This window comes from Myxine glutinosa, chromosome 5 (genome assembly GCF_964187855.1).
Source record: "Myxine glutinosa chromosome 5, kmMyxGlut1.1, whole genome shotgun sequence".
In the NCBI taxonomy this organism is placed as follows: domain Eukaryota; kingdom Metazoa; phylum Chordata; class Myxini; order Myxiniformes; family Myxinidae; genus Myxine; species Myxine glutinosa.
In genome coordinates this window covers 52,417,486-52,443,935 of record NC_136265.1, presented here as the reverse complement: position 1 = coordinate 52,443,935, position 26,450 = coordinate 52,417,486, and the positions used below count along the sequence as shown (strand labels likewise).

The following is a 26,450-nucleotide window of genomic DNA, read 5'->3' as shown; positions in this document are numbered from 1 at the left end:
TTTCTCAAAGTTTAAGTTGTGTTATCAAGGGTTTTGTATAAAATGCTGTGACTGAAATGAAATGGTTTTTGTTTGGAATTGAAAGCTAATTTCAGAATATCCCTCTTTTTAAAATGCCTTTTAGACTGAGATCCAACGCCATCCCCACAGACGATTATTATGAGATCCTGGAAAGTGACCGACGAATCGACTGAAGACCTTCAGGCTACCTGTTGAATCACGACCATTCCCGTGTGTGGAGTACCAGCAGAACTACTCGTTCAATCTGCCCAACAGCCACCTTGTTTTTTTGTTTTTTTTTGTTTTTTTACATCCATGCTTTCTTGTACATTTGTATATAAAACTTTTTACTTGACCACAATGTGGTTCACTTAAAAATAATCCAGGTACATATATTTTGAAGAAACTGTGAACTTTTTGTTTTTAATTTGCATGATGTCCAATTATTATGAATCCGTGGAGAGGTTGAAGATATGAACAGCCTGCCTCCAACGAGGAAGCAAAAACGGTCGGGACTCGTCTTTGGAAGTGATGTACCATATATGAGCGACGTAAAAGCCTGGGTCAGGTAGTGCAAGAAGTCTTGTTTTGATCAGGAGAAACGTCACACAGCCAGCCAATCATGGATTATAAATTTTACCTGTATTGTATGTCCTAAAGAAAAATAAAATTTTAATCGAAACTGAGATGTGTTCTTCCACGCACCAGTTTAAGCCACTTTCGTGGCCCAGGGCCCAGTTCACCTCGGGAATGCAACAACAGGCCCTGCCACAAGATGAAGCTATTTGGCCCAGTCAATGAAGACTAAAGGCACAATGTTGCTGAATGGCCTCTGCTCAGTTGCACTAATGATCATTCCCTGATTGGTTTAGAGCAGCTCTAGAATAGCAGCAAATGGACAAAAAGGCAATGCAGCGAAGTGCTAAGATTTTCGTGATGGAGTGAGTAGACAGCGAGTTGGACATTCCTATGGTTGTGGAGGTGGTTGTGATGCTCTTGGTGAACAGGTTGCTGCATTTGAGTGAGAACCAAGCCTGGCCTTCATCGGTACATCCTGCAGGGTATCATAGGTGGGTCGGCCCTCCATTTTTGTGCTGTGGTTGGATATGGTGCGACATGGTCTTTCTTTTCTGTAGTTCTCTGGCATGGTATGCTTCAGTACCGATCCAGTGCAGAGCTCAAAAGGGTTGCTGACCATTAACACATGCTTGTCTGTACTCTGGGCAAACCAAGAGACTAGAACGGCACTCCTCCACTACCTCCACTACGCATACCTCCACTGCGCATACCTCCACTACGCTGAACAGTTTACGTGTTTGATCCCACTGACGGACTGGATCTGAATCCGGACCTTAACGAAAATCAAATAAATTCGTCCTCGTCACACATCCAACATGTGCACCAAATTTCATCCGAATAGGTCCATAACTTTTTGAGTTATCCTGCTCAGACAGACAGGGTCAAAACATAACTTCCGTCCACTTTTGGTGGCAGAGGTAGAAATCCAAGATCTCTTCTTCCTCGCACTCAGAAACCGTTTCCGTCACGAGATGCTCGGTTCCTCTGTGATGCCAGGAAAGAGATTGACAAACTGGAGCCACTCGTTTGCTCCCTTTGTTTTGTCGATTTGCTACTGCACTTTCATGTAGCATTTACAATTGTGCTTCAGTTGTAATTTCCTGAATTGTACATTTTTATTCCATTCACCTCATGCTGAGTCCCTATCCATTTCAATTGTGTGTGCAAATGAACTTTGCGCACCACACCTCGACACTGAATTGGAAAAAAGGATTGGAAATCCTTTTTGGAAAAAAGGATTGGATTGGAAAATTGGCTTCAGGATTGGAAAAAAAAACTCACTAAAAAAAACTTATAAATAAAAAAATCTACTGTCCGACCTTACTGCAGTGAGTCAACGCACTCAGTCCTTGTGGCCATGGATGGAAGGTGGAACTACTCAACCTGGTTTGGATGATGAAAGATCCCATCCCCCAAACAATAATTCATGTGCATTGTAAATGTAAAAAAAACAGGATGCAACAACAACAAAAAACAATGTTTGTGTAAGTGCAACATCATCCCATGAACTGACCATTGTGACAGAGCAGATCGCAGTAACAGATGAGGCGGTGCTTTTGTCAATCGACCTAAACTAGACAACCTGTATTGCTACTGCACTTTTATTTGTCTATTTGCATTCAATATTTTTCAGTTCTCAATAAAGTTTCGTTTTGGTTTGGGTAAAGTTGACTTAGCAACTGAGCAACACTGCATGTGCTTTTCTTTTCTTTATAATGTCAATTCTTCCTCGTATGTCAGGAGGATTAGCTCACATATTCACTGGAATTGTGCAAATCTGGGAGAAAGTGCCAAATTTGGCATGAAGTTAGGTCATGGTGTATAGAAAGGTATCCTGGGTGGACCCAAGTGAACCAACCACTCTGGCGGCCATTTTGAGCAAATTCAAAATGGACGCCTCCCACGAATCAGTGAAAATCTAACTTTTGAACTGCTTGCCCTAGAATGATGTACAAAAATGTTTTTTAATGGTTTTTGAGTATGAGAAATCCATTTCTGAGGTTATTTAGATGATTAATGGTCAAGATCACGTCATTTTTCAAGGTTATAGGTCATTTTGACCCCACCGAGAGAAAATAAGCATATCGGAGAAACTAGATGACCAATTTTGATGTTCTTGATGTCAATTTCAAGGTCTTCAACAACATGTATAACCACCTTTAGAGGCCATTTTTCGGGAACCGTGGTTGTTGTTGTTTTTTGATCCCCTTTTTGAAGCAATGTTTTACGGCCGGATGCCCTTCCTGACGCCAACCCTTTTTGCCGCCTTTAACGACAAGCAGGGAATTACCAGTGAACTGGTACTCAATTTGCCGACCTCAGAAGGATGACAGGCTGAGTCAACCCCCCTGGCGTTAATTCAGCGATCGACCGCGATTCGAACCCAGGATCCTAGGTATCCTAAGCCGGCCCGGCACCCAAGCCGCTAGCCCAACACCAGGGTTTACTGGCTAAATGTATGAAAACTAAATAGACTAAATAATTATGACGAATAAGAAAAACTAAATGTATGATCATTTAAAATAGGTTTCGACATAATTAGCTGCAAAAGTTATGGTCCAGGTTACTTTGGCTTCTCATCAGATAATTCCCCATACCTTGCGCTTTTTATTGCAATATTTTGCAAGAAACGAAACAAATTCCTAACTCCATGATGTTTATTTATAAATATACACTTGCACTCTGGCACTCCAAGGGTGGATCCCAGATGTTATAAAATAGAGAGAATGGTAGGGGGATAGCCTAAAAATCAGGGAAGCACAATGATTTTTCGCCTAAACAGGTGTTAAAATTGATTTTTTATTTCTGGAGGGGGTGGTGGAGAACACGTACCACTGTGCCCTCTAAATTTAATATTTCACTCTGATGTACAAAAACTTATCGTTTATTTCTCAACCAACTAATTAAAATGCAATAATTTCTTACAATGAGCATATGCAGCATTGCATGGTTATAGTTAATCTATAAACGACTCGTAACATGTTTAAACAATGACTAATAACTTGAACATTGATTAGTTTCGCAACGAAAAATTACATTTTTGTCATGTGTATATGACAGTTATATCAATGGATCTTGTGGTAGGAATGATCCTGTTCACTACATATAGTTAATATTAATTTCCATGGTGTCAGAAATAAATCTTCAAGAGTCATTATTACAGCACGAACCCTGCCAGAAGAACTGACGTACAGTGGAGGTTTGCCTTGCTACACTTGCAGTTTCCTGTGCATGCTTTCTTACACCCACACCGAATTAAAATGAAGCAGGCCTTGCCGACATCTGACAGTGATGTCCAGAAAGGAATCGGATGATCCCTCACAGAGAGCATCCAGCCCCAGTCTGTGTAGGCTGGGATGTTCTGCTGTCGCTCAAGCACCTGCCCCCAGATGAAGGCAGCCTGCAGTACAGATCGTCGGGTATGCTCGAAGAGCGCTGCCTGGGTTGGTGGGATGGAATCTAGGGCTCTCGTTCCCTTGCTGAAGAGTTCCTGGAGAGCCTCGTTGACATGAACTGCTGCACATGATTCACTATATAGCCGCACCACAAACTGCTCTAGGACGACCATGTGCTCACATTCCACTGTAAAGGCACTGGGGTCATTTTTGATAGCCAAGAGTGTCGTCGTTAGCTCTGGGAAGCCATTCCAGACTTTCCAGGCAGTTTTCTTCCCGATGCCGAAGAACTGACTGGTCGTGTCGCAACATGTTTTATTGTGTTCATAATGATTGTATTGGTTAGGGTACAGGCGACCTTGGCACGTGCGCCCTGTTCAGATCCATTCTCGATTTGCTTCTGACACCTTGTACCTTCCATTACCATTCTCAAGAAAACGTGCATCGGATGAGAGCAATACCTTTGCAGAACATTATCAGTTATTGAATCTGGACATGTTAGCTCTGGATTAGCTAATATAAACTTCCTCATTATGTCCACTGTAGCCACCATATGCATTGCATCGTCATCACATAATGAGGTATTATGAGCATCAGATAGCACAGAGCCGATAGTTGTATTGTTCGTCAGGAACACATCTCTACCATGAATCTGAGCTTCTAGTCCTGGAACCTTGTTCAGGAGGCGTTCCTTTAGTCTGGTGGAATGGATAGATGTAGTATCTGTGCAGCCCAACAGCGTCAACTTTTGTTTATAAAGCTCGACCAAGTCTCGAAGCTTATATATTTCTTTGGGACCCTCTCCTACATATGCCACTAATTGAGCAAATGCCATGACCTCCAGTGATTTTGAACTGTTTTCAACCTGTTGAGATGTCTCATGACGAGTAACGGAACGTGTTCTGTGGTAGAAGTCAGTAGAGCATGATTTGTGATAATATGCATCCATTGCATGCAGGTCAGATGCAGTAGCGAGTTTAGCCAATAATGTTCTATCATTCGTTATTGTAGCATAGTTTTTGAAGGTCATGTCAATATCATATGTGCTGGCTTTGGTTAGTCTTTCACTGTTTTTCTTTTCCATCCACTCGCTCTCAGACTCTCCTGAATAATAGCGGCAACTCGGACACAACAAACATTCTGGCTCCTTGCGATTGAACTTTGCATCAACACTACTACGGGTCCTTTTGGAGCTGGGAAGTACCTCACTTGAACCATCACCCTCAACTTTAGCCCTTTTCTGAGCTCGCTGCACCTTTTCATCATCAAATTTCTTCCTACATTGTTTGTGGAGTATAGCTTCATATTCTAACAATGTTGATGCTATGCCCGACCCATTATCTAATCGTTTAATGTCTATTGGGAACGGCAACTGATCTATGCTATCTAGTGTGATCAGATTCCTAGCCAATGTTTCATACGATTCAGGGTAACCGTTTCTTGCTGGACATGTTGTATCTTTCTTGTTGGATTGACACAAACAACAAACGTTCCAATCAGTAACACGTGGTGGTATTGCTTGGACAGTGGAGGTTCGCTGATAGTTGGCTTGCTGAGATGCATCTTGATCTGCCATCGTGAAAGAAGAGCCGCATCACCCGACTGCAATGAAGATAATTTTCCAAAATAAGACATTTTGTTTACTCGAATTGTGTCCATATAAAAATTTAAAAAAATAACCACCTTTAGAGGCCATTTTTCCCCGCAAGCGGGGGTTGGCCTTTTTCGGGAACCGTGGTCGTTGTTGTTTTTTGGTCCCCTTTTTGAAGCAATGTTTTACGGCCGGATGCCCTTCCTGACGCCAACCCTTTTTGCCGCCTTTAACGACAAACAGGGAATTACCAGTGAACTGGTACTCAATTAGCCGACCTCGGAAGGATGACAGGCTGAGTCAACCCCCCTGGCGTTAATTCAGCGATCGACCGGGATTCGAACCCAGGATCCTAGGATCCCAAGCCGGCACCCTAGCTGCTAGCCCAACACCAGGGATTAGTCCATATAGTAGAATAGTAGAATTGTGCACATAATTGTGCAAATAGTAGAATAATTTGACTACATGTCCATATAGTAGAATGAATATTATGATATTGTGCACATAAATCATTTCTTATAATGTTATATTAAATTCTGTTATATGCTTTAGTTAGTACATTACCTATCTACTTACCTAATGCCGAATTGAATTAAGTCACGATGATGACAGGATGGTAGATGTTGACATCAAGCAGACGGTCATTGCGTAACCTGTAAATATAATGAAAAAATATTTTTAATTATATGCACGCATGTACACACATACACACACACATGCACGCACACACACATAACACACACACCACACACACATAAATATATGTTTATATATATGAATAAACATCCTCATGTAAGTTTATTTCTCTTGGAGGTCAAAATTGACCTTTGACCTTCAAAAATGATGTGACCTTGACCATTAATCATCGAAATAAACTCAGAAATGGATTCCTCACACTCAAAAACCATTAAAAAACATTTTTGTACATCATTCTAGGGCAAGCAGTTCAAAAGTTAGATTTTCACTGATTCGTGGGAGGCGTCCATTTTGAATTTGCTCAAAATGGCCGCCAGAGTGGTTGGTTCACTTGGGTCCACCCAGGATACATTTCTATACCCCAAAACCTAACTATATGCCAAATTTGGCACTTTCTCCCGGATGTGCACAATTTTAATGCTAATCATAATCATTTCTATTCTTGTGCAAATTTATAGTTGCTAATAGAGTTTACTTTGTCACTCTCAGCGCATAATTTGCATGCATTTCACTATTTATAATCACAAATGACCAGGAAAAATCAACCATTGATCTGTGTGTGCTGCAATGCCCCTTCAGGACATATCGAATAAAGGTTGACTACCGGCATTCCTCTGTTTACACCCATTCATTTTACGCTTTTTCGGTTTAACGCCATGGAAGAATTGGGGAAAAAAACTTTTCGATTTATGCCTGCGATATTCGGTTTAATGCCTTTTAACATTTAACCTTTATATATTTACATTTAAATTGATGGGAAAACCCACATTCGGTTTATGCCTTTTCGATTTACACCCTGCTTTCGAGGAACGCATCCTGGACGTAAATAGAGGAATACCTGTATATCACGTTTGGTTATGGAATATCGCTTGTGGAAGATCAGATTCATATTCAGCACATCATTTTCATTGAGTATGAATATGAATGATCGTTTTAAGGCCATTTTCCCCGCTAGAGCGGGGGTTAGCCTTGCGGGCCCCATGACAATCATGGTTCCCTGTTTGAGGCAGTTTTTTTATGGCCGGATGCCCTTCCTGATGCCAACCCTTGGTCACGCTCTTACGATGCGCAGGGATACATACGGTGTACCTATTCTAAACCGGGGTACACACTGGGATCACTCATCCCAGCAAGCTGGTACTCAATTTGCCGACCTCGGAAGGATGACAGGCTGAGTCAACCCCCCTGGCGTTAATTCAGCGATCGACCGGGATTCGAACCCAGGATCCTAGGATCCCAAGCCGGCACCCTAACCGCTAAGCCAACACCAGGCTAGGAATCTAGCCAACCACCTTAATTTTCATTAAGGAATGCTAATCATAATTTAATTCCTGATTGGTGACACAAAATTATATTTCTAAGCATCTTTTGGATCATAACCCCATACACTTGTGTGGTAGGAATCTAATCTTGGCTGCAACACCAACTTGACGGCATATTTTTGGCACAAAATGCACCATTTCCAGTTGATCTTCTCAGGTGACTGGCGGTGATATCTTCGTATATCGGTGATATCTTACTGTGGCCATGCTATTGGTGATATCTTGGTTTGTGTCAATAGAATCGTCTACACTACACTCAGCAGGTCAGGTCCTGCCTATGCACAGAGGGTGTGGGTCAGCCACTTGAGGTTCTTGTTCACCGTCTGCCAGATGTGGCCCAGGGGTTTGCTGCAATGCAAATACTCGGTATTAAAACCTTTCCTTAGTGTATTGCTGAATTTGACTAACCCGGTTCCCAAGCCGAATTTTGAGTTTTTGACCTTCTAATTAGTATAAACAAAATGGCCGCCAAATTGCCATTTTTGGACAATTTATTTGAACAAGCATTTATATTTCATGTATATACATGCAGCTTTTACTTTAACTTTACAACTTTTACCCCAAAATGCACCTAGAAGCTTATACATGGCCTTTTTTCATAAATCCGTCTAGTCTATATTATGGTTGGCGACATATTGAAAGAGACATTCAAACTGATATTGAAATTGGACACTATAAAATGGGAAATGGTTTCAATAAGACAATGTTTCATGCAACCATTTATTCTAAAATTAAGTATACATGGCCATGAAGCACAAACTTTCAGGAATGTCACATGTTGTTTTGCCAAACTACATCAAATTCATACAAGGGGTCTGATCATCACTGTTGCTGACAGGCACACATTGATGTGCACCTCAACTCTGAATAGCGACATTTGCAGCGTCGAGTCTTGCATTGCTTCTGGCATGCACAACAAATCATGAGGCAACGTCTGGTGGATGGCTTAAGCATCTGAAGAGCTGCATCTGTTGTTTGGCCCCGTTGCCAAGCGGCCATTTGGGTTGCATGGAAAGTATTTTTCCCGTCAAGCGTCTGATCCAAGATATCAATATTATCACAGGTGTAGTGGATAAATTTGTTCGCCATAATGTTCGGTGGAACCAGTTGCTTGATCTAAGGATTTTAGAGTGCTCTCGGCCAATGAGGTGTCTACTTGCAACACCTGCTCATAGCTCGGGCAGTGTCCAGCCATGTTAAACAGCTTCACCAGATCTTTTGACCGTGTAGCTTGGTGTAGTGCACTGGCAAGGCCAACATATTTCGGAGTCCATTTTTTGCCACCACTGACACAGTAAACAAGATCCTGTGCTACACTCAGAACTCTGCTTCGGCCACGTGCCTCATCGTTTTCAGCAGTCGTCTTCTAGGGCCTCTTGACCACCAAAGATAATTCTCAATGGCACATATAAACTATCTGGAATGCATGCCATTGCCTCATCTTCACTTCCAGAGAAACCTTGGTACCTTGGGGTTGCCGTCATATCCCGACGAATTTTCAGAGCTACATGTATCAGTGATAGGAAAATGTCATCTTGAGGCTCATATTTAGGCAGTGTTAACATTTCCTCACTCTCCTGGATATCGTATTTCATTTGCAGAACTGCAGTAGGCTGATAATTTGTGGGAATCAGTATAGTTTTCTGCTCTGATGGACATCTGTCAAGAGGTTGAAAGAAGTTGAAAAGGTTACCTAGATGTGCCTGCAACTTTGCCTTGAATGTTGTGCTTCTACTGCAGTAGGACTGTTGAATCATGGTTGAAGATTCCTCAGCCAGCTCCTTATACCTTTCCCAGACATCATCAAGGAGAAGTACTTGCCCTTTGCCAGCTGCTTGATGGAGCTCCTTACATAGCCATATCATAGCAAGGTCTGTATCGGCTGATTCCTGCTTTGTTTTCGAGGTGTATCTGGTGAATGCTCTTAGACAAGTGAGGTGATATTTGGCCTCAGCTGCGATTAAGTCAATCTCTCCAGCCAAGCGAATGCCGACTTTGTAGTCAAGATTAGAAGCTTGAATAATTTGATCACTCATTTGTTTTGTCATTACTGAGCTCAGCCGTGCCTTCATATCAGTGGTTTGACAGAAAATGCATAAGTTCCAGTTGACAGGTTGCACCCCTTTTCGCAATGAACGCATGCCACCACCTGAGACACCACTGCAACTGCAACTTGCTTCCTCCTTCGAATGCTCTGCCCGAGTCCTCTGTAGGCATTCAATTTTACTCTTGTCTCGTGAAGGGAGCATAGCACATTTTGTGCCACACGAGTTACGGCTGCAGCAGAATCTAACACATCTTCAAGATGATCAATCGAATATCTATATTCTTCGAGTCCCTTCGCTTCCTTCTGCTACATGCAGCAGTCCTTACTGTACTGAGTCCATGATCACTTGCTTCACTTAGACTTAGAGGAACTCTGGCTTTATGGGTTTGGCGTGATATACACAAGCTGTAATTCACAGACGAAGGCCTCTTCAAGGTAACTGCTGGATCCATCGTCGCCTGCAACTAAAAAGAAACATTTATTAGCCTCAAATATATACTACAGGTATATATTAACATTTGTATAATAAAACTGTGGGTGCACTGGGATGAAGATTAGATAGATTACCAGAGAGATTAGATTAGATTAGATTACCACATATAGCTGCATGTATATACATCTAAATATCTATAAAGCTCAGGTGACTTTTTGCTCCACCAAATAACAGTGAAACGGAGTTGAGTAAAAGGGTGAAAATTCTACAGATGCTGTGATAAATAACTACCTCTGTCGGTTTGAATGTTTGAAAGAGAATAGACGTCTGGATCAATTTTTGAGCGGGGACTCCCGCTTGAACCCCGGTTTTAGATGTTATAATTGCCGAGCGGTGTTAGCAACACGACGTTCGAGCCATTACCAAAGACTAAACCCGATCCTGAACCGTTGGCCAAAATCGCGCCACAGGTATTCAATGAGGGAAAAGACAAGGACGAAACGGATGTGAAGAAGAAGAAGAAGACAAAAGTAGGAAGAACAAATATGATTTATTACTACTATTTACAAGTCCAAAGAAACCAAGGAGGAGGAAGGAAAATAAAATAAAGACAGAAAGGATGGAGGAACCAGAAGGACACAGAGCAATTTCTAGCTTACACTAAACAGTCTTACTTAACTCCAGGACAAGACAAAAGACAGACTATGGTCAGACTCACACGAATGGATGGATGAGGCCAGGCACGGATGACTGGAAGGGGAGGAAGGTTCGGCTGGACACGGGAGGACGGCCGGGCCGGGAGTGAGCAGCCGCCGCCCTTCCTCAAAAGCAATGCTGCCGTCAACGCTGAAGCTGCGGTGGTCAAGGCTCCACGCTGCTGCTCCGCACACTGGTACCACCGTACACCACAACACAGCGCACCACCGTTTGGAAAGAAACTTGAAAGCCTCGTTGCCGCTCCTCTTCCACTGGGCTCAACTCCACTCTCGGTGGACTGCTCTTCCTCCACTGATGGACTTGAACTCAACTGGTGGACTGCGGTATTCAACAATTCCCTGACGCATCTGCCGTGGAGGCGTTGCGAGACGGGTTCTTCTCCTTTCTTTTCAGTCCCTCCCAACTTCCTTTTATAAGGCTCCTGGCGATCAAGCCGCCGGCCTTTTTGAAACGCCCATCGGTGAGCTCGCCTCGGCCTGGATTGGTCGCGAGGGCTCACCGATCCCGCCGCCTTGATGAGGCGTTGTCAAAGCCACGCCTTGTTCCTGGCGCTTGGTTGACTCCTCCCACCTTCTTCTCCGAACCGACCACGTGCTCAATGGAGGCAATTGCAGTTGGTAAGTGCGGTTGGCAATGGTGATGCCACTAACCCCATCTAAAGTTACTGGCACTTTGAAGATGCCATGGGGGCGTCGGAGGGACCTATCTTATTTCATCTGATGCAATGCAGAGTCAATTAATGGGAGACACAGCCTTAAACTACATAGAATAAGGAGATAACTATTTAGAAGGGTATGAGATTTGCTACGTTTATGTATACTAGGGCATTGCCCGTACGTGGGTGCCCGTTCCTTGCCAAAAAAAAAAAAAAACGCTACCCGTACGCTCTACCCCGCCCGTACGCCCGTAAACAAAAAATAACAACGCTCTTCGCTTCCGCCCTTCGCTCTGACTGAATTGGGAGAAATAATGCGCATAAGAAATCGAATTACGTACCGTAATGGCGGTCAGCTCGTAACGCGCACACTGTCCGGAAGTTCGCATATCGCATATCTATCTATCTATCTATTAATGCCCATTTATTCAATTATCGCCAACGTATTTTGGCTTTTTGCAATTTAATCGCAAGGAAAAGTAGAAAGAGAAGAGGGAAAAAAAGAAAAGCCTTGCCTTGCTGCAAACAGCTGCTGCAAACAACAACAACATGGAAGGCTGCACTGTCCGGAAGTTGGCATATCGCAGTTACGATTATTTTAGTGTTAATGGCCAATTATTCAATTAGCGCCAACGTATTTTGGCTGTTTGCAATTTAATCGCAAGGAAAAGTAGAAAGAGAAGAGGGAAAAAAAGAAAAGCCTTGCATTAACGCATTAACGCTTGCATTGCATTAACGGTTCGGCACACGTGATAGCTCGCTGCTCTCTGATTGGTTGAAGCGTTTTTTGGACATAGCTCGGTAGGTACTTGTCCGATTAATTACAAACCTTGAAAAGGCACATCCTCGGGTCCCCAGCAATATACCTGGCAAGTTTCAAGTATATCGGACCCGTGGTTGTCGAGAAACAGCGGTCACAGACAAACACACAGACACACAGACAGACACACAGAGATTGCTGGCATTATAGATAGATGGATTAACTAGGAGGACGACCTATTACCTTTACACACGGAGGGTGATATTTACAACACGATTCATGACACTTATAACAATAAAAAAAACACAGGATTCTCAAATCCACAACAACATATATATATATATATATATATATATATATATATATATATATATATATATATATATATATATATATATATATATATATATATATATATTGTTACGGACACGGCTTAGATGTTATGATGGGCCGAGCGGAATGGCCGCCGTGTTCGCACAGTTTACCCGATTCCACCCGACGTTGACCAAGTCGCGCTATGCTAAATCAATGAAGGAAAGGACACAACGGCTGGGATAAATGAAACGACACAAGGGGTACAGTTCTCAAGACCTCCGGAGGAGGATATAATTGGTGATGCAGAAAAGGGGTAGATTACAAGGTAAGAGGTAAAGCACAGAAGAGATAGGCACTTAGACACAATCTTATCTATCCCAGACAGACCACAGACAAACGGAACAAGACTGACTTACACAGGGATTGATGGCAGGGAAGGACAGGCAGTCGATAGCACAAGGTGCACCTTGGCTCAGGGACAGGATACAGCTCGGTCCAGTCCAGAGATGCGGAGAGGTATTGCAGCGCTCGGAGGTGGCGTCTCTCTTCCTTCAAGTCCAGCGCGCATCTGACGTCACCTCCCTCTTCCTGCGCATGCTCAGCGGGGAGTGACGCGCCCTCGGCTCGTTGGCCCCGCCCCAGATGGGATCGGTCCGCCGCTTCTATTGGGTGCGGGGGGTTACCGGGCTCCGCCCTTGACGAGGAGCTGACAGCGAGCCCCTACGTGGTAACCCCGTCGAGCACATGTTCGATGGCGGCTAACCAAGCCGGAGTGAGGACGCGCACTCCCCGCGCCGCCGCCGTTGTTGTTGCTGTTGTTGTTGTTGTTGCTCAACCGTGAGGAAAAGCTGCGGGGAGGTATTGGGAGGTCCTAAACTTCCTAACGGTGCCATACAATCACATTCTGGTGCAACGAAGAGTCAGAATTAATGGAAACGAGTCCTTAACTGACATAGACTAAGAATAACTAGCAAGATGTCCTATAGTTGTCTACGTGAGATGCGGTGGACCTGGATGCGACATTTAATGGGGGAAATAGGGGAAGGTCGGGTCTACAGAGTGTTGTTTACAGAAAATGGGACTAGGGAATGGGGAATTGGGGATAGTTGGGAAGTACTGAGGAAATAGGGGAATATTTACAAGCGGATATGGATGGATGCCAATCTCATATCCGCAACATTGCACCCTTCTCTACCTCGGGGCGTCCCGACCCGATAAATTTTTACCTACGTTAGTGTGGCACTCAGATGTAGTTCCCTCTACTATTAACTCAACCCTGAGTGCGACAGTTTTACAGATGTTCACAAATGAGTAAATATGTCCACCTGCGACGTTGCACCCTTCTCCTCACAGAAACACACCCACAGGATAACCGAATCGCGGAAAGAATCCTCAAACTAAACATACAGCCGGTAGGGAGCATTATTTACACAAGACTGATATTTACACTACGATCCAGGACCTGTTCTTTGAGGAACACATGCCGATGTTATGCATAGAGAGAGAGCACGCATGCCAGCATCGATACACCAACCCACGAGTGCCCTGTGGCCCTACGGCCTTTAATAATGTGCAGAGCACCCCATCCAAGCACCAAAAGCACCACCCCATACACACAGTCAGCACCATCCGGTGCACCAATAAAGTGTTCATAGTCACCGGTGGTGTAGCAGCCGGCCGATGTTCTGCCGCTGGTCTTGCCTTCTCTTGAAGTGCACTTGGCCTTCTGGCTTCTTTAAAAATAAAGAAAGGCGCCAACCGCGTCCATTTCTGAATTGTGGCCGTCAGGGGGGCCAACTATAAGTGGTTCACCTGTATGGCATAGGTGCCACGTTGACCCAGAGGTCCATCAACGGGTGGTGCTTGCCCGCAAAAGAACTGCGGTCCATTGTGGGCGGCCACAAAAATTGCGGTCCATATGGTGTATCGATCCAGGCAGCAAGCAGCGAAAGTACAGGCCCACAACTGCGGAGCCAGCACCTCTCTCTCCTCTCTCTCTGCCCCAAAGCCAGATCCTCGGAGGTGGGAGACAAAAGAAACAAGTGAGTAAGGTGGTAAGGGCGCAAAAGTGCACGCAATATTAGGTAATGCACACTAGGGGCACATGGGAACCAGGTGAGACAGGTACGTTCCTACCGTACGCCCCCCCCCCCCCCACCAGGTAACCTACATTGCCCCTCCCTTACCCCTTACTGTATCCACACAACACAACACTACCCATAAACATCTACTTTACACATCAACAAACGTCCCTACTGTCTTCCCTGTTCCTCCCATAAACCAAATTCGTCTTCTCTCCCTCCTAACCAATCAAATTTGCCATTTCCAACTCTCATCAAAATTTGCCATCTCCAACTCAACATCAAAATTTGCCATCACCAATTCATCATCAGTCCCTCCTAAGGAGGGAGAGATGGAATCACCCCAATGTCTCATCCACGTCGTGATGCGTCTCACAAATCCAAACAGCAATTCTCCCTTCCTGCAACACAAAACAAAGAAAACACAGGTGTGGAGTCATCATCCTCACCTCAGGTAAGTGGCTGCGTATGGTGCGACAGGTTCATCAATCCTAACTATTTCCTAAATGACTTTAACAACTTTACATTACCCGGGGTCTTTCCCTGCCAATCCATTGGCCAACTTACACTATGGGTTCTAAAAACCAATTCCCATTGACCAAACTGTGGTGCTTCTCAATTTGGGGTCTCACTCCCCCGATTCATCTCCCGGTGCCCTCGCACAATTTCTGGGCTGCGACGTGTAGCTCTCCCAGCAGGTCTACCCACCTGCACACCTCCACCACTGCAGTTGCCACCCGAGCTTACCTAGCTCCTCACCCTAACCTAACTAACTGGGGAAGGCCCTCTCCTGGCTCTGTCACCCCTTGGTGCCCTCTGGCACTGGGCTGCCCGGGTCCGTCCTCCGGATCCTCGGGCCCCACTGACACTAACGGCTCCCAGAGCCCACCTGCGGCCTCACCTGGCCGACATCCTCACAGTGGTGGAGTGCCCAAACCAACTACACACACTAACAGGCTACACGCCCAGCCATTTCCACAACACTAATGCACCCATCCACAATACCATTCTGCAACCGCACCACAAATGCCAATATCCAACCACAATTTACCTATACCCTCTACCTAACACTTACACTACCCGCCCCGGGTACTCGTGAAAGGGGTCCACTCTTCCCCCATCCACACCTTCGCACCATGCACACCACTCCGTACCACTTACTCCATGTATTCCACACACCTGTACTTGCACACCTGTGCTCTCACACCTGGTGCCACCTGCACCCTTCTCTCCCCAAGCGCATTCGCGCTGATCCACAACACTCACTACTCATACACTGCTCCACACACCTGTCCAGTTCTCACACAGCATCATCTCATCTAACTACTCCCCTCTGAAACTTGCGCTTCCCAGTCGTCCCTTTAAACTATTGCGCTCCCTCGTCATTATCATCCACTCTAATCTACCTGCGTCCCCACTACAGGTATCAGTCACTATCTAAACCTTAACGTTACCTAATGTCATCTTCGCTAGATCCCTACACACGATATATCCTAACCCACCCAGGCTAGTTTTCACTGCCATACACCCCATAAACTATAGCGCATTTGCCCCCATTATTCATGGGAAGGGTGGCAGGGATGCCACCCTTACCCACCGGGCCCATCGCTCATCAATCCCCCAGTCCTCTGGCACTAATAAGCCCCCCTTATTCAGAGGTACTGGGTCCCGCCTCGGCATCTAAAGCCGAGGCAATCCACGGGGGCGCCTGCTCGCCGGTGTAAGGCCTTCTAGTTTCCCGGGGTCTGGCGGGGGGGTGTCTGGGGTCGGCTAACCCGCTCCCCCCTGAGCGGAGTTAAGGACCTCAACCGCCAGGGATCATCTCGGCGCGTGGCTCGACAGTGCCGCGCCAGGTGACCCAGACGGTTGCAAGTATAGCACCTCACCTGATAAGGTGCTTGTCTCCGGAATTCCAAATTTTCCCCCCTGAAGGTCCGAATTGGATTACCCGCTCGTGGTCCACCGCGGGCCACCTCCGGGGCCACCTGCCATGGTCCAGGTCCCGCCAGGCGCTGGTCCACCAGCCTCCGGACCATGCCCGCCAGGTCAGGACTCACGTCGGGGGCGGGCCCCCTAAGGGGTCCGCCCTCCATCGGGGGTCCCACCTGGCGGACCGCCATTGCGTGACGCTCGCTCCCCCGGGCCAGGGGCCTCGCTGCTTCCCAACGGGCCGCAGCGTCAGCCGCCTGGCTCAGAGTCTGCGGGCGCCACATGGCGAGCTGTTGCCGGAGCTCAATATCCGGGAGGGCCTGGATAAAATGGTCCAGCGCCAGGCTTTCCCGGGAATCCGCTGCCATGCTAGCATGTGCGATCCCCACTGCGCGGCGAATGTCGTGGGCAAGTTCCCCGATGGCTTCCTGGGGCTTGCGTTTTCGCAGCGCGAGCTGAGCTTTAACAAGCTCGCTCTGCTGTTCAACGCCGAATCGATTAATTAGGGCGTCGCGGAGGGCTGGCAGGGTGAGAGCACCCGGTGGTAATGCCGTCAGCACCTCCGCCGCCGCGCCGCGCAATGCGGCCACCAGGTGTACTCCACCTTCGTCCTCACCCCAACCGTTGCCCTTACACACACAGTCAAACTGCGCCAGGTACGCGCGTAGATCACTCTTGCCGTCATACGGCGCGAGTGGGACCTTGTGGGACCACCTCGTATGCGAGTCGTTGCCCGCCTGCCGGACCCCGTGCGTCGCCCCTTGCGGGGTCAGCGCGGGGCCGAACCGGCCGGGCCCCCACAGTACATTACCCCCAAGGGGCTCTCGTGCCTCCCCTGTCCCTCTAAAAACTACCCCTGTTGGTGTCGATGCATGGGTCACACTTCCGCAACCCGCTACCCATTCCATACCACCACAACCTTGCTCACTCACACCTCGCACCTCTCCCATCACCGGACCCTCTCGCTCGCACCCTCGTTCCATACCCTCCGGACCAGCCATACACCTCACTCTTGGCCTCTCACGAACATCCGGGTCTATCTCGACCTCCAAGCTTATTAAATCACCTGGCGCATCATACGCACGACCATATTGGTCACCACTTACACCGGGTCCTCTTTCTCTTCGCTTCTCCTCTATCACCTGCGAATCCCTCATCCGGTTAATGAGCACATCATCACGATCCGAACACAGACTTTGGACCAATTCTTTTACTTCCTCCTTTATCTCTTTCTTATCCTCTCTCCGTCGCTTCTTAATTTCGCTCACCCCTTCTTCCACTTCTTCTAATTTCTGCTTCACCTCCTTCATCTCCTCGTGCGCCCCCTTAAGTTCTTCCTCTAACTCCACCTTATTTTTTCCTATGTGCTCCCGCACCTCCCGCTCTTTAACCTCCATCACCTCTACCACCTTGTTCATTTTCCTCGTCAGGTCCTCATGTACCGTCTGACACTCTTTTTTAATTACCCCTACGTCCTTTTTCATCTCCTTCTGTGTCGATTTTAAACCCTCTATTACCGCTGTGTTCTTCTTTACCTGGTCCCCCAACTCCTTTTGTCCCACTGTCAGTTGTTCTACTCCCAGCGTCAACTCCTCTATACCACCTTGCAATTTTACAGTCCCCTTTCTCACCTCCTTCTCCATGCGCTCCTTACAGTGCCTCACCTCCTCGCGCACTCCTCCGACCTCCTCACTCACACCTCTTCTGATCTCTTCTCCCATCACTTGCATCTCCTGCCCAGATGCCACCCTCATCTGCTCCATTTCCTCCCTGTGAGCATCCAATTTAGTTTCTACCCCCATTCTGACCCCCTCTATCTGCTGCCCCATTTTTTTAACTTCCCTTTCCGCTTGGTCCCTCATGTCCCTCAATTTGCCTTCCATACTGTTTTCTAACCCCTCTAACCCATTTTTCACTCCCTCTATCTGATTCTCCTGGGCAGCCATTCTATTTTCCACCCCCATTAACCCATGTTTCACCCCTTCTATCCCATTGTCTAACCCCTCTAATTTCTTGTCTAATCCCTCACCGGTACCCCTCGCTTCATCCCTCATTACCCCCATTTGGCCCTCCAATCGCTCACCCTGAGCATCCATCCAGTTCCCCATTACCCCCATTTGGTTTCCCATTACCCCCAATTGCTCACTCTGCAGTTTGAGGGACGCCTGCATTTGCGCCATAAATTGCTCCATGAGGGCCTGCATTTGGGCCATCCCTCCCACTTGTGCAGCGGGTGCGGCCGCCGTAGCTATGTGCGAGGCGCCATTTTGCGAACCTGCCGCCCTCACTGCTTCGCTCTCCTCATGTCCCTCAATTTGGTCCTGGATCGACCCTGCCTCACTCTCCTCTACCGGAACCCAGCAGTCTTGATCTGCCATAGCGCGACTTTCAAAATTCGGGTTTTTATTTTTGTAAAACAAAATCCAATTTCGCCGTTAATAATTTCGAGCGCGTGAAGCGCGCTTCGGGTCCAGTCCCACTTCCCGACACCAATTGTTACGGACACGCGGATTAAGATGTTTTGATGGGCCGAGCGGAATGGCCGCCGTGTTCGCACAGTTTACCCGATTCCACCCGACGTTGACCAAGTCGCGCTATGCTAAATCAATGAAGGAAAGGACACAACGGCTGGGATAAATGAAACGACACAAGGGGTACAGTTCTCAAGACCTCCGGAGGAGGATATAATTGGTGATGCAGAAAAGGGGTAGATTACAAGGTAAGAGGTAAAGCACAGAAGAGATAGGCACTTAGACACAATCTTATCTATCCCAGACAGACCACAGACAAACGGAACAAGACTGACTTACACAGGGATTGATGGCAGGGAAGGACAGGCAGTCGATAGCACAAGGTGCACCTTGGCTCAGGGACAGGATATAGCTCGGTCCAGTCCAGAGATGCGGGGAGGTATTGCAGCGCTCGGAGGTGGCGTCTCTCTTCCTTCAAGTCCAGCGCGCATCTGACGTCACCTCCCTCTTCCTGCGCATGCTCAGCGGGGAGTGACACGCCCTCGGCTCGTTGGCCCCGCCCCAGATGGGATCGGTCCGCCGCTTCTATTGGGTGCGGGGGGTTACCGGGCTCCGCCCTTGACGAGGAGCTGACAGCGAGCCCCTACGTGGTAACCCCGTCGAGCACATGTTCGATGGCGGCTAACCAAGCCGGAGTGAGGACACGCACTCCCCGCGCCGCCGCCGTTGTTGTTGCTGTTGTTGTTGTTGTTGCTCAACCGTGAGGAAAAGCTGCGGGGAGGTATTGGGAGGTCCTAAACTTCCTAACGGTGCCATACAATCACATTCTGGTGCAACGAAGAGTCAGAATTAATGGAAACGAGTCCTTAACTGACATAGACTAAGAATAACTAGCAAGATGTCCTATAGTTGTCTACGTGAGATGCGGTGGACCTGGATGCGACATTTAATGGGGGAAATAGGGGAAGGTCGGGTCTACAGAGTGTTGTTTACAGAAAATGGGTCTAGGGAATGGGGAATTGGGGATAGTTGGGAAGTACTGAGGAAATAGGGGAATATTTACAAGCGGATATGGATGGATGCCAATCTCATATCCGCAACAATATATATATATATATAAACGCGAGTTGTCTGTGTGTCCGTGTTTTATTCAGAGATGGCTCAACCGATCTTCATCAAACTTTCAGAGGTTCATCAGTGAGTGCCTGGGAGTGTTCTCGGCAAACCCCAAAAAAAATTGAGAAAAAAAGTTCGTTTTTTTGGAGTAAAAAAAAAAAAAAAAAAAATCGATAGTGGCGAAGCCTTTTGTACACATTCACATAAATAAATACAAAACAATTACCAGGCATTTGAATGCAAATAAATCAAACAATTCCGGAAGTGTACGAATTTGGTAGTACGACTTCCTCTTCTTCCTGATCGGCATCACAATTAACTCAGAAACATGAGCCACATTCACTCAAACGTGAGCCACATTCACTCAGAAACATGAGCCACTCCCCTTCCTCTCCTGCCTCCCCCCCTCCTCCCCTCACCTCCCCCTTCCCCCCTCCCCTCCCCTTCCCCCCCTCCTCTCCCATCCCCTTCCCCCCCCCTCCCCTCCCGTCCCCTTCCCCCCCCCCCTCCCGTCCCCTTCCCCCCCTCCCCTCCCGTCCCCTTCCCCCCCTCCCCTCCCATCCCCTTCCCCCCCTCCCCCGCCCGGCAACGCCGGGTACTTCTGCTAGTGATATATAAATGCTTGTCTCAAGAATGTGTCAAAAAATGGCAATTTGGTGGCCATTTTGTTTATGCTAATTAGAAGGTAAAAAAACTCAAAATTCGGCTTGGTTAATCGAATTCAGCATACCCTAATTATGTTAAAAAGTGAGGTTCCCAACTTTTACCCAAAAATGCACCTAGGAGCTTATACATGGCCTTTTTCCATAAATCCGTCTCGTCTATACTTCATAAATTGTTTTTGACCATATGTTCTATAAAGGCTTTTCTAATGATCTTCTTTATCAACTTGCACACCACGGAGGTCAGGCTTACTGGTCTGTAGTTGGCTGGATTCTATTTCTTACCCTTCTTGAAAATTGGCACGACAATAGCTTGTTTCCATGACATGGGTACATGTCCCTCCCTCAATAGTTTGGTGAAGATCATCCAAAGAGGTTCACAAATTTCTTGATGGGTTTTCCTTCGAACACGCGGGTGTACCCCATCTGGTCCGGGAGACTTGTTAATGTCCATGTGTGCAAGAAGCCAGTCTGTCTTGTGAAGTAAATGCTACATCAGATACGATACGGTGGCTTCTGATCTCAGTTCGTGACTGGGCATCATTGACACAACTTGTAAATAAACACTCCCAAAGTATGTATTGAGAGTTTCTGCCTTCTCTACGTCGCTCCTTGCCCAGTCTCCATCAAACGTTTACAGGTCAGGGACTCCTGTCTTAGTCTTGGATTTGCGCTTCACGTATTTCAAAAGCTCTTTTCGTTGAGCTTGACCTCCTCTGCTAATGTATTTTCAAATTCTGTTTTAGTCTGATTGTTGAGGTTGCTTTGTTTCTAACTTTCGTGTGTTTCTGCGATTTAAATATTTGACCAAGCACCTTCGGTTCTCCTTCTCTGACTCAAGAGCTGCTTTGCTCATCCACTGTGGCCGTTTCCTAGTAATCTTCTTTCTCAAAGGGACTAGCGTGACTAGTCTTCTGACTTTGGGTCTTCGGGTTGTTTTGGGTCTTTGGGGCGTTTTGGGTCTTCGGGGCGTTTTGGGTCTTCGGGGCGTTTTGGGTCTTCGGGGCGTTTTGGGTCTTCGGGGCGTTTTGGGTCTTCGGGGCGTTTTGGGTCTTCGGGGCGCTTTGGGTCTTCGGGGCGCTTTGGGTCTTCGAGGCGCTTTGGGTCGTCGGGGCGCTTTGGGTCTTCGGGGTCTTCAGGGGTCTTGGTGGTCTGAACGGTATTGGGGGAATTAAAGGGTCGTCAAAGGTCTGAGGGGTTTCAGCAGTCTTAATGCAATTAAGAGGGTGGTCATTTCATTTGAAGAAGAAGAAGAAGACGTTTTCGTCGCATATAAACATACATACATACATAGCGAACCATATACGTTTGCTCTATTATAATAAGATGCATTCCTCCATCCAATTCTGAATGGTACCTTCACATATGCCCCATGCCCCTGCTCCAGTCATATCTAGTAGTTTTTGCAACTTCTCTGAACTTTCGTCTCATCTTATCGTAATCTGCTTGGTAATAGTTCCTGGCTCATACCTCCTCCTCGCTCTGTGATTCGTCTGTCGTCTAAAATAATAATGTCACACGATCACTCTTGCCCAAGGGCGGACCAATTTCCATCTCGGATATTAGTTCATCTCCCTTATTCCAACGTGTGTCACATTTTGAGGTACACATTGTATTACTTTCAGTTTATCTCTTTCAGTTCCTTCTGTAATAATCTCTCTCTTTTTGTACGGTCTCTGGATATCTGTATTGGTTTATATCTGCTGGTGCTGCCAATACTTCTGTCTTTCTGCAACACTTCATCTTGTCAATCTTCATCTTCATCTCTGCAACACTTCAGCTTGCCTCATGACAACTTTCAGTGGTCTGGAGCTGGCAGCATCAACTGTTTTCTTTACCCAGTCTGTATGGAGTTTTGATCTCATCGCTCTCCACTTCGAAGTCATTCTTCAAAATTGAGTGGACCTTATTTGCATCATCCTTCATCCAGGATCCTGGAATTTGACTATCAGATTCTGGTAACCCCAAAAAAAAGATGAGATTGCTTTTCTTTTTCTCTCTTTCTTCGAGCTCTTCCATCTTTTCCGTTATCAGTTTCTCCAACTTTGCCTCTGTTTTATCACGTTTCCATTGGTAGAAGTCCTGCAGTACCAATGAATGGATCCGGTCTAAGAATCGTCAAATTAATTAATGGTTTCATAGTCTCATTGATACATTATGACATGTGCAGTGAAACCAGTATTTGCACACCTCACACTCAATGGCTGAATCGTCGTCAAGGACTATCACATTGCAGCTTCCACATTTACAGTTGACCAAGTTCCTTCCTTTACTTTTTCTGTCATGTCTCTCGGCATCAGCAACAACACTCCCCTCTGTAGTAACAGGTTTACTGTCACTTGCCTTCCTTCGTGGCGGTTCAAATGTCTTTTTATTGCCATTATAGCCCTTTCCATGTTGCCCCCCTTTCCGACGACATCTTGAATTTCTTATTCGAAATACAACCACCTTGGACTTCAAAGTCTGAAATTATCCATCCTCAGTAAGCCACGGTTTCATGAACCACGTTGCACCACGAACCACGTTACACCTCATAACAACAATTGAACCTCGAAACCATGTTACGTCTCAACTAACGTTGCACCTCGACCAACAATTGCACCTCGACCCGCGATTGCACCTCGACCCGCGATTGCACCTCGACCCGCGATTGCACCTCGACCCGCGATTGCACCTCGACCCGCGATTGCACCTCGACCCGCGATTGCACCTCGACACGTGATTGCACCTCGACCCGCGATTGCACCTCGACCCGTGACTGCACCTCGACCCGCGATTGCACCTCGACCCGCGATTGCACCTCGACCCGCGATTGCACCTCGACACGCGACTGCACCTCGACCCATGATTACACTTCGACCCGCGATTGCACCTCGACCCGCGATTGCACCTCGACCCGCGATTGCACCTCGACCCGCGATTGCACCTCGACCCGCGATTGCACCTCGACACGCGACTGCACCTCGACCCATGATTACACTTCGACCCGCGATTGCACCTCGACCCGCGATTGCACCTCGACACGTGACTGCACCTCGACCCATGATTGCAGCTCGACCCGCGATTGCACCTCGACCCGCGATTGCACCTCGACACGTGACTGCACCTCGACCCATGATTGCACCTCGACCCGCGATTGCACCTCGACCCGCGATTGCACCTCGACCCGCGATTGCACCTCGACCCGTGACTGCACCTCGACCCGCGATTGCACCTCGACCCGCGATTGCACCTCGACACGTGATTGCACCTCGACACGTGACTGCACCTCGACCCATGATTGCACCTCGACCCGCGATTGCACCTCGACACGTGACTGCACCTCGACCCATGATTGCACCTCGACCCGCGATTGCACCTCGACCCGCGATTGCACCTCGACCCGCGATTGCACCTCGACCCGCGATTGCACCTCGACCCGCGATTGCACCTCGACCCGCGATTGCACCTCGACACGTGACTGCACCTCGACCCATGATTGCACTTCGACCGCGATTGCACCTCGACCCGCGATTGCACCTCGCCCCGCGATTGCACCTCGACCCATGTTGCACCTCGAACAATTGCACTCCGAACAACAATTACACCTCGACCCGTGTTGCACCTCGAACAACAATTGCATCTTGACCCACGCTCCACATCGAACAACAATTGCACCTCGAACGACGTTGCACCTTGAGCAACAATTGCACCTCGAACCAAGTTAGCACGCACGATCACGTGCTTCGTTCACAACGCAGCAAGGCCAATTCACAGAATGAATGAACGTTCCAATAAACCAGTGTTACTGTACTGAACATCGAGTCACCGACACCTCCATCACAACACTGGTGAACGATACACAAAGTAACGTCAACATACCGATACACGTGTCGCCTGAGTGGATACACGTGTCTCTATGGTAGTTTTACCGTTCCTGGGTTGTGGTTGTTGTTGTTTTTCCCAAGTCCTTCTCATGTGTGACTCACTCCAGATAGCCCTTCACATCAAGTCATCATGTAATCTCCATTTTGATTATTCTTACCATTCACCAACACCTCACACTTGTTTACGTCAAACGAAATTCCGCCAATCTTTTCCCGAATCTATGAAGGTATTTTGAACTACTTTGTACAAGTAAAACTGAATTTCTTAACATGAAGTCGGTCGTCACCACCAAAACCGCATAAAACAATACAAAGTAAAGACGTCACCTCAGCACAACGGTGTATACAGAGGAAGAAGACGACGTCGCTACGTGAGGAAAAACGAATGGTTCACGGAACGCGCATTCATGTTCCCGCGCTCGTGGGGGATGCTGGGAACGTGTATCGCGCATGCGCATAGTGGCGTGAGCAGCTATCCGAGGTGGTGGGCCACGGTAGCGCATCGCCATGACAGAGATGGAGCATTTTCAGCAGCTGTTGGGAAATCTTATGAGCAACGACAACGAGCTGCGGAAAGGCGCCGAGGTATGACGTAGCGCCGCGGAGATTGTGTGAGAAACGGAGTCACGCACGGCATGGCGCGAGTTTGTAGCCGTGCTTCCTGGCTCCACGTGGGCCACGTTTTACTACATTCTGCTTGTTTGTAACCGACATTCAGCTTCGGGGTTGGCTGGCACACCCTTCGTGCTCCCCCACCGGCACCAAGCGCCGCGTCTCAGTTCCCCCTCCCCTCCCCATTCCGGGCGCAGGCTCGGGGCACCCCCTCCCCCCTTCCGGGCGCAGGCTCGGGGCACCCCCTCCCCCCTTCCGGGCGCAGGGTCGGGGCACCCCCTCCCCCCTTCCGGGCGCAGGCTCGGGGCACCCCCTCCCCCCTTCCGGGCGCAGGCTCGGGGCACCCCCTCCCCCCTTCCGGGCGCAGGCTTGGGGCACCCCCTCCCCCTTCCGGGCGCAGGCTCGGGGCACCCCCTCCCCCTTCCGGGCGCCGGCTCGGGGCACCCCTTCCCCCTTCCGGGCGCCGGCTCGGGGCACCCCTTCCCCCTTCCGGGCGCCGGCTCGGGGCACCCCTTCCCCCTTCCGGGCTCAGGCTCGGGGCACCCCCTCCCCCCTTCCGGGCGCAGGCTTGGGGCACCCCCACCCCCTTCCGGACGCCTGTTTGGGGCACGCCCTTCCCCTTCCGGGCGCCTGTTCGGGGCACCCCCTAGCCCCTCCGAACGATGGGTCGGGGCACCCCTCCCGCCCTCATCACTTCCCCCCCATCCCACCATGCGCAGGGTTGTGATCCCCAAACCCACCACCCACTCTTGCCATTTTGATGTTTGCAATTGATTAAATAAACTGATTTCATGGTTTTACTGTATGCCCACTCTCTATTTAATGATGCCCCCATCACTGTATACCCACTATCTATTTAATGATGCCCCCATCACTGTATGCCCACTCTATATTTAATGATGCCCCCATCACTGTATACCCACTCTATTTAATGATGCCCCCATCACTGTATACCCACTCTGTATTTAATGATGCCCCCATCACTGTATACCCACTCTATATTTAATGATGCCCCCATCACTATGTTCGCTCTATATTTAATGATGCCCCCATCACTATGTTCGCTCTATATTTAATGATGCCCCCATCACTATGTTCGCTCTCTATTTAATGATGCCCCCATCACTATGTTCGCTCTCTATTTAATGATGCCCCCATCACTATGTTCGCTCTCTATTTAATGATGCCCCCATCACTATGTTC

General features: G+C 47.8%; 3 protein-coding genes across 9 annotated transcripts in view; 2 read left to right on the top strand and 1 right to left on the bottom strand.

Moving 5' to 3' along the window:
• The window catches only part of LOC137427526 (nucleotide-binding oligomerization domain-containing protein 2), a 44,833-nt gene extending 44,147 nt beyond the window's left edge, over positions 1-686 (top strand). For all 4 annotated transcript variants that reach the window (XM_078778067.1, XM_068117084.2, XM_068117082.2 and 1 more), the window contains one exon: positions 125-686. In XM_078778067.1, coding sequence (XP_078634193.1) covers positions 125-194 — 70 coding nt within the window. In that variant the 3' untranslated portion in view covers positions 195-686. The remainder of the gene's footprint in view (positions 1-124) is intronic.
• A 2,536-nt stretch (positions 687-3,222) lies between these two features.
• LOC137427531 (uncharacterized) lies at positions 3,223-25,084 on the bottom strand. 2 transcript variants are annotated; one of them, XM_068117096.2, is made up of 3 exons: positions 24,963-25,084; positions 6,142-6,218; positions 3,223-5,576 (listed from the first exon to the last, which is right to left on the bottom strand). In XM_068117096.2, exon 3 carries the CDS (start codon positions 5,548-5,550, stop codon positions 4,207-4,209), a length of 1,344 nt encoding a protein of 447 aa, XP_067973197.1. In that variant the 5' UTR covers positions 5,551-5,576; positions 6,142-6,218; positions 24,963-25,084; the 3' UTR covers positions 3,223-4,206. The 2 variants fall into 2 exon arrangements, with proteins under 2 accessions (XP_067973197.1, XP_067973198.1); XM_068117097.2 differs by lacking the exon at positions 24,963-25,084 and having other exon boundaries at positions 6,142-6,944.
• IPO5 (importin 5) overlaps positions 25,045-26,450 on the top strand; it is a 72,225-nt gene continuing 70,819 nt past the window's right edge. The window contains exon 1 of one of the 3 annotated variants that reach the window (XM_078778064.1): positions 25,045-25,220. In XM_078778064.1, the coding sequence (XP_078634190.1) occupies positions 25,143-25,220 (78 nt within the window). In that variant the 5' untranslated portion in view covers positions 25,045-25,142. The remainder of the gene's footprint in view (positions 25,221-26,450) is intronic. The other 2 variants (XM_078778063.1, XM_078778066.1) reach the window with 2 other exon arrangements.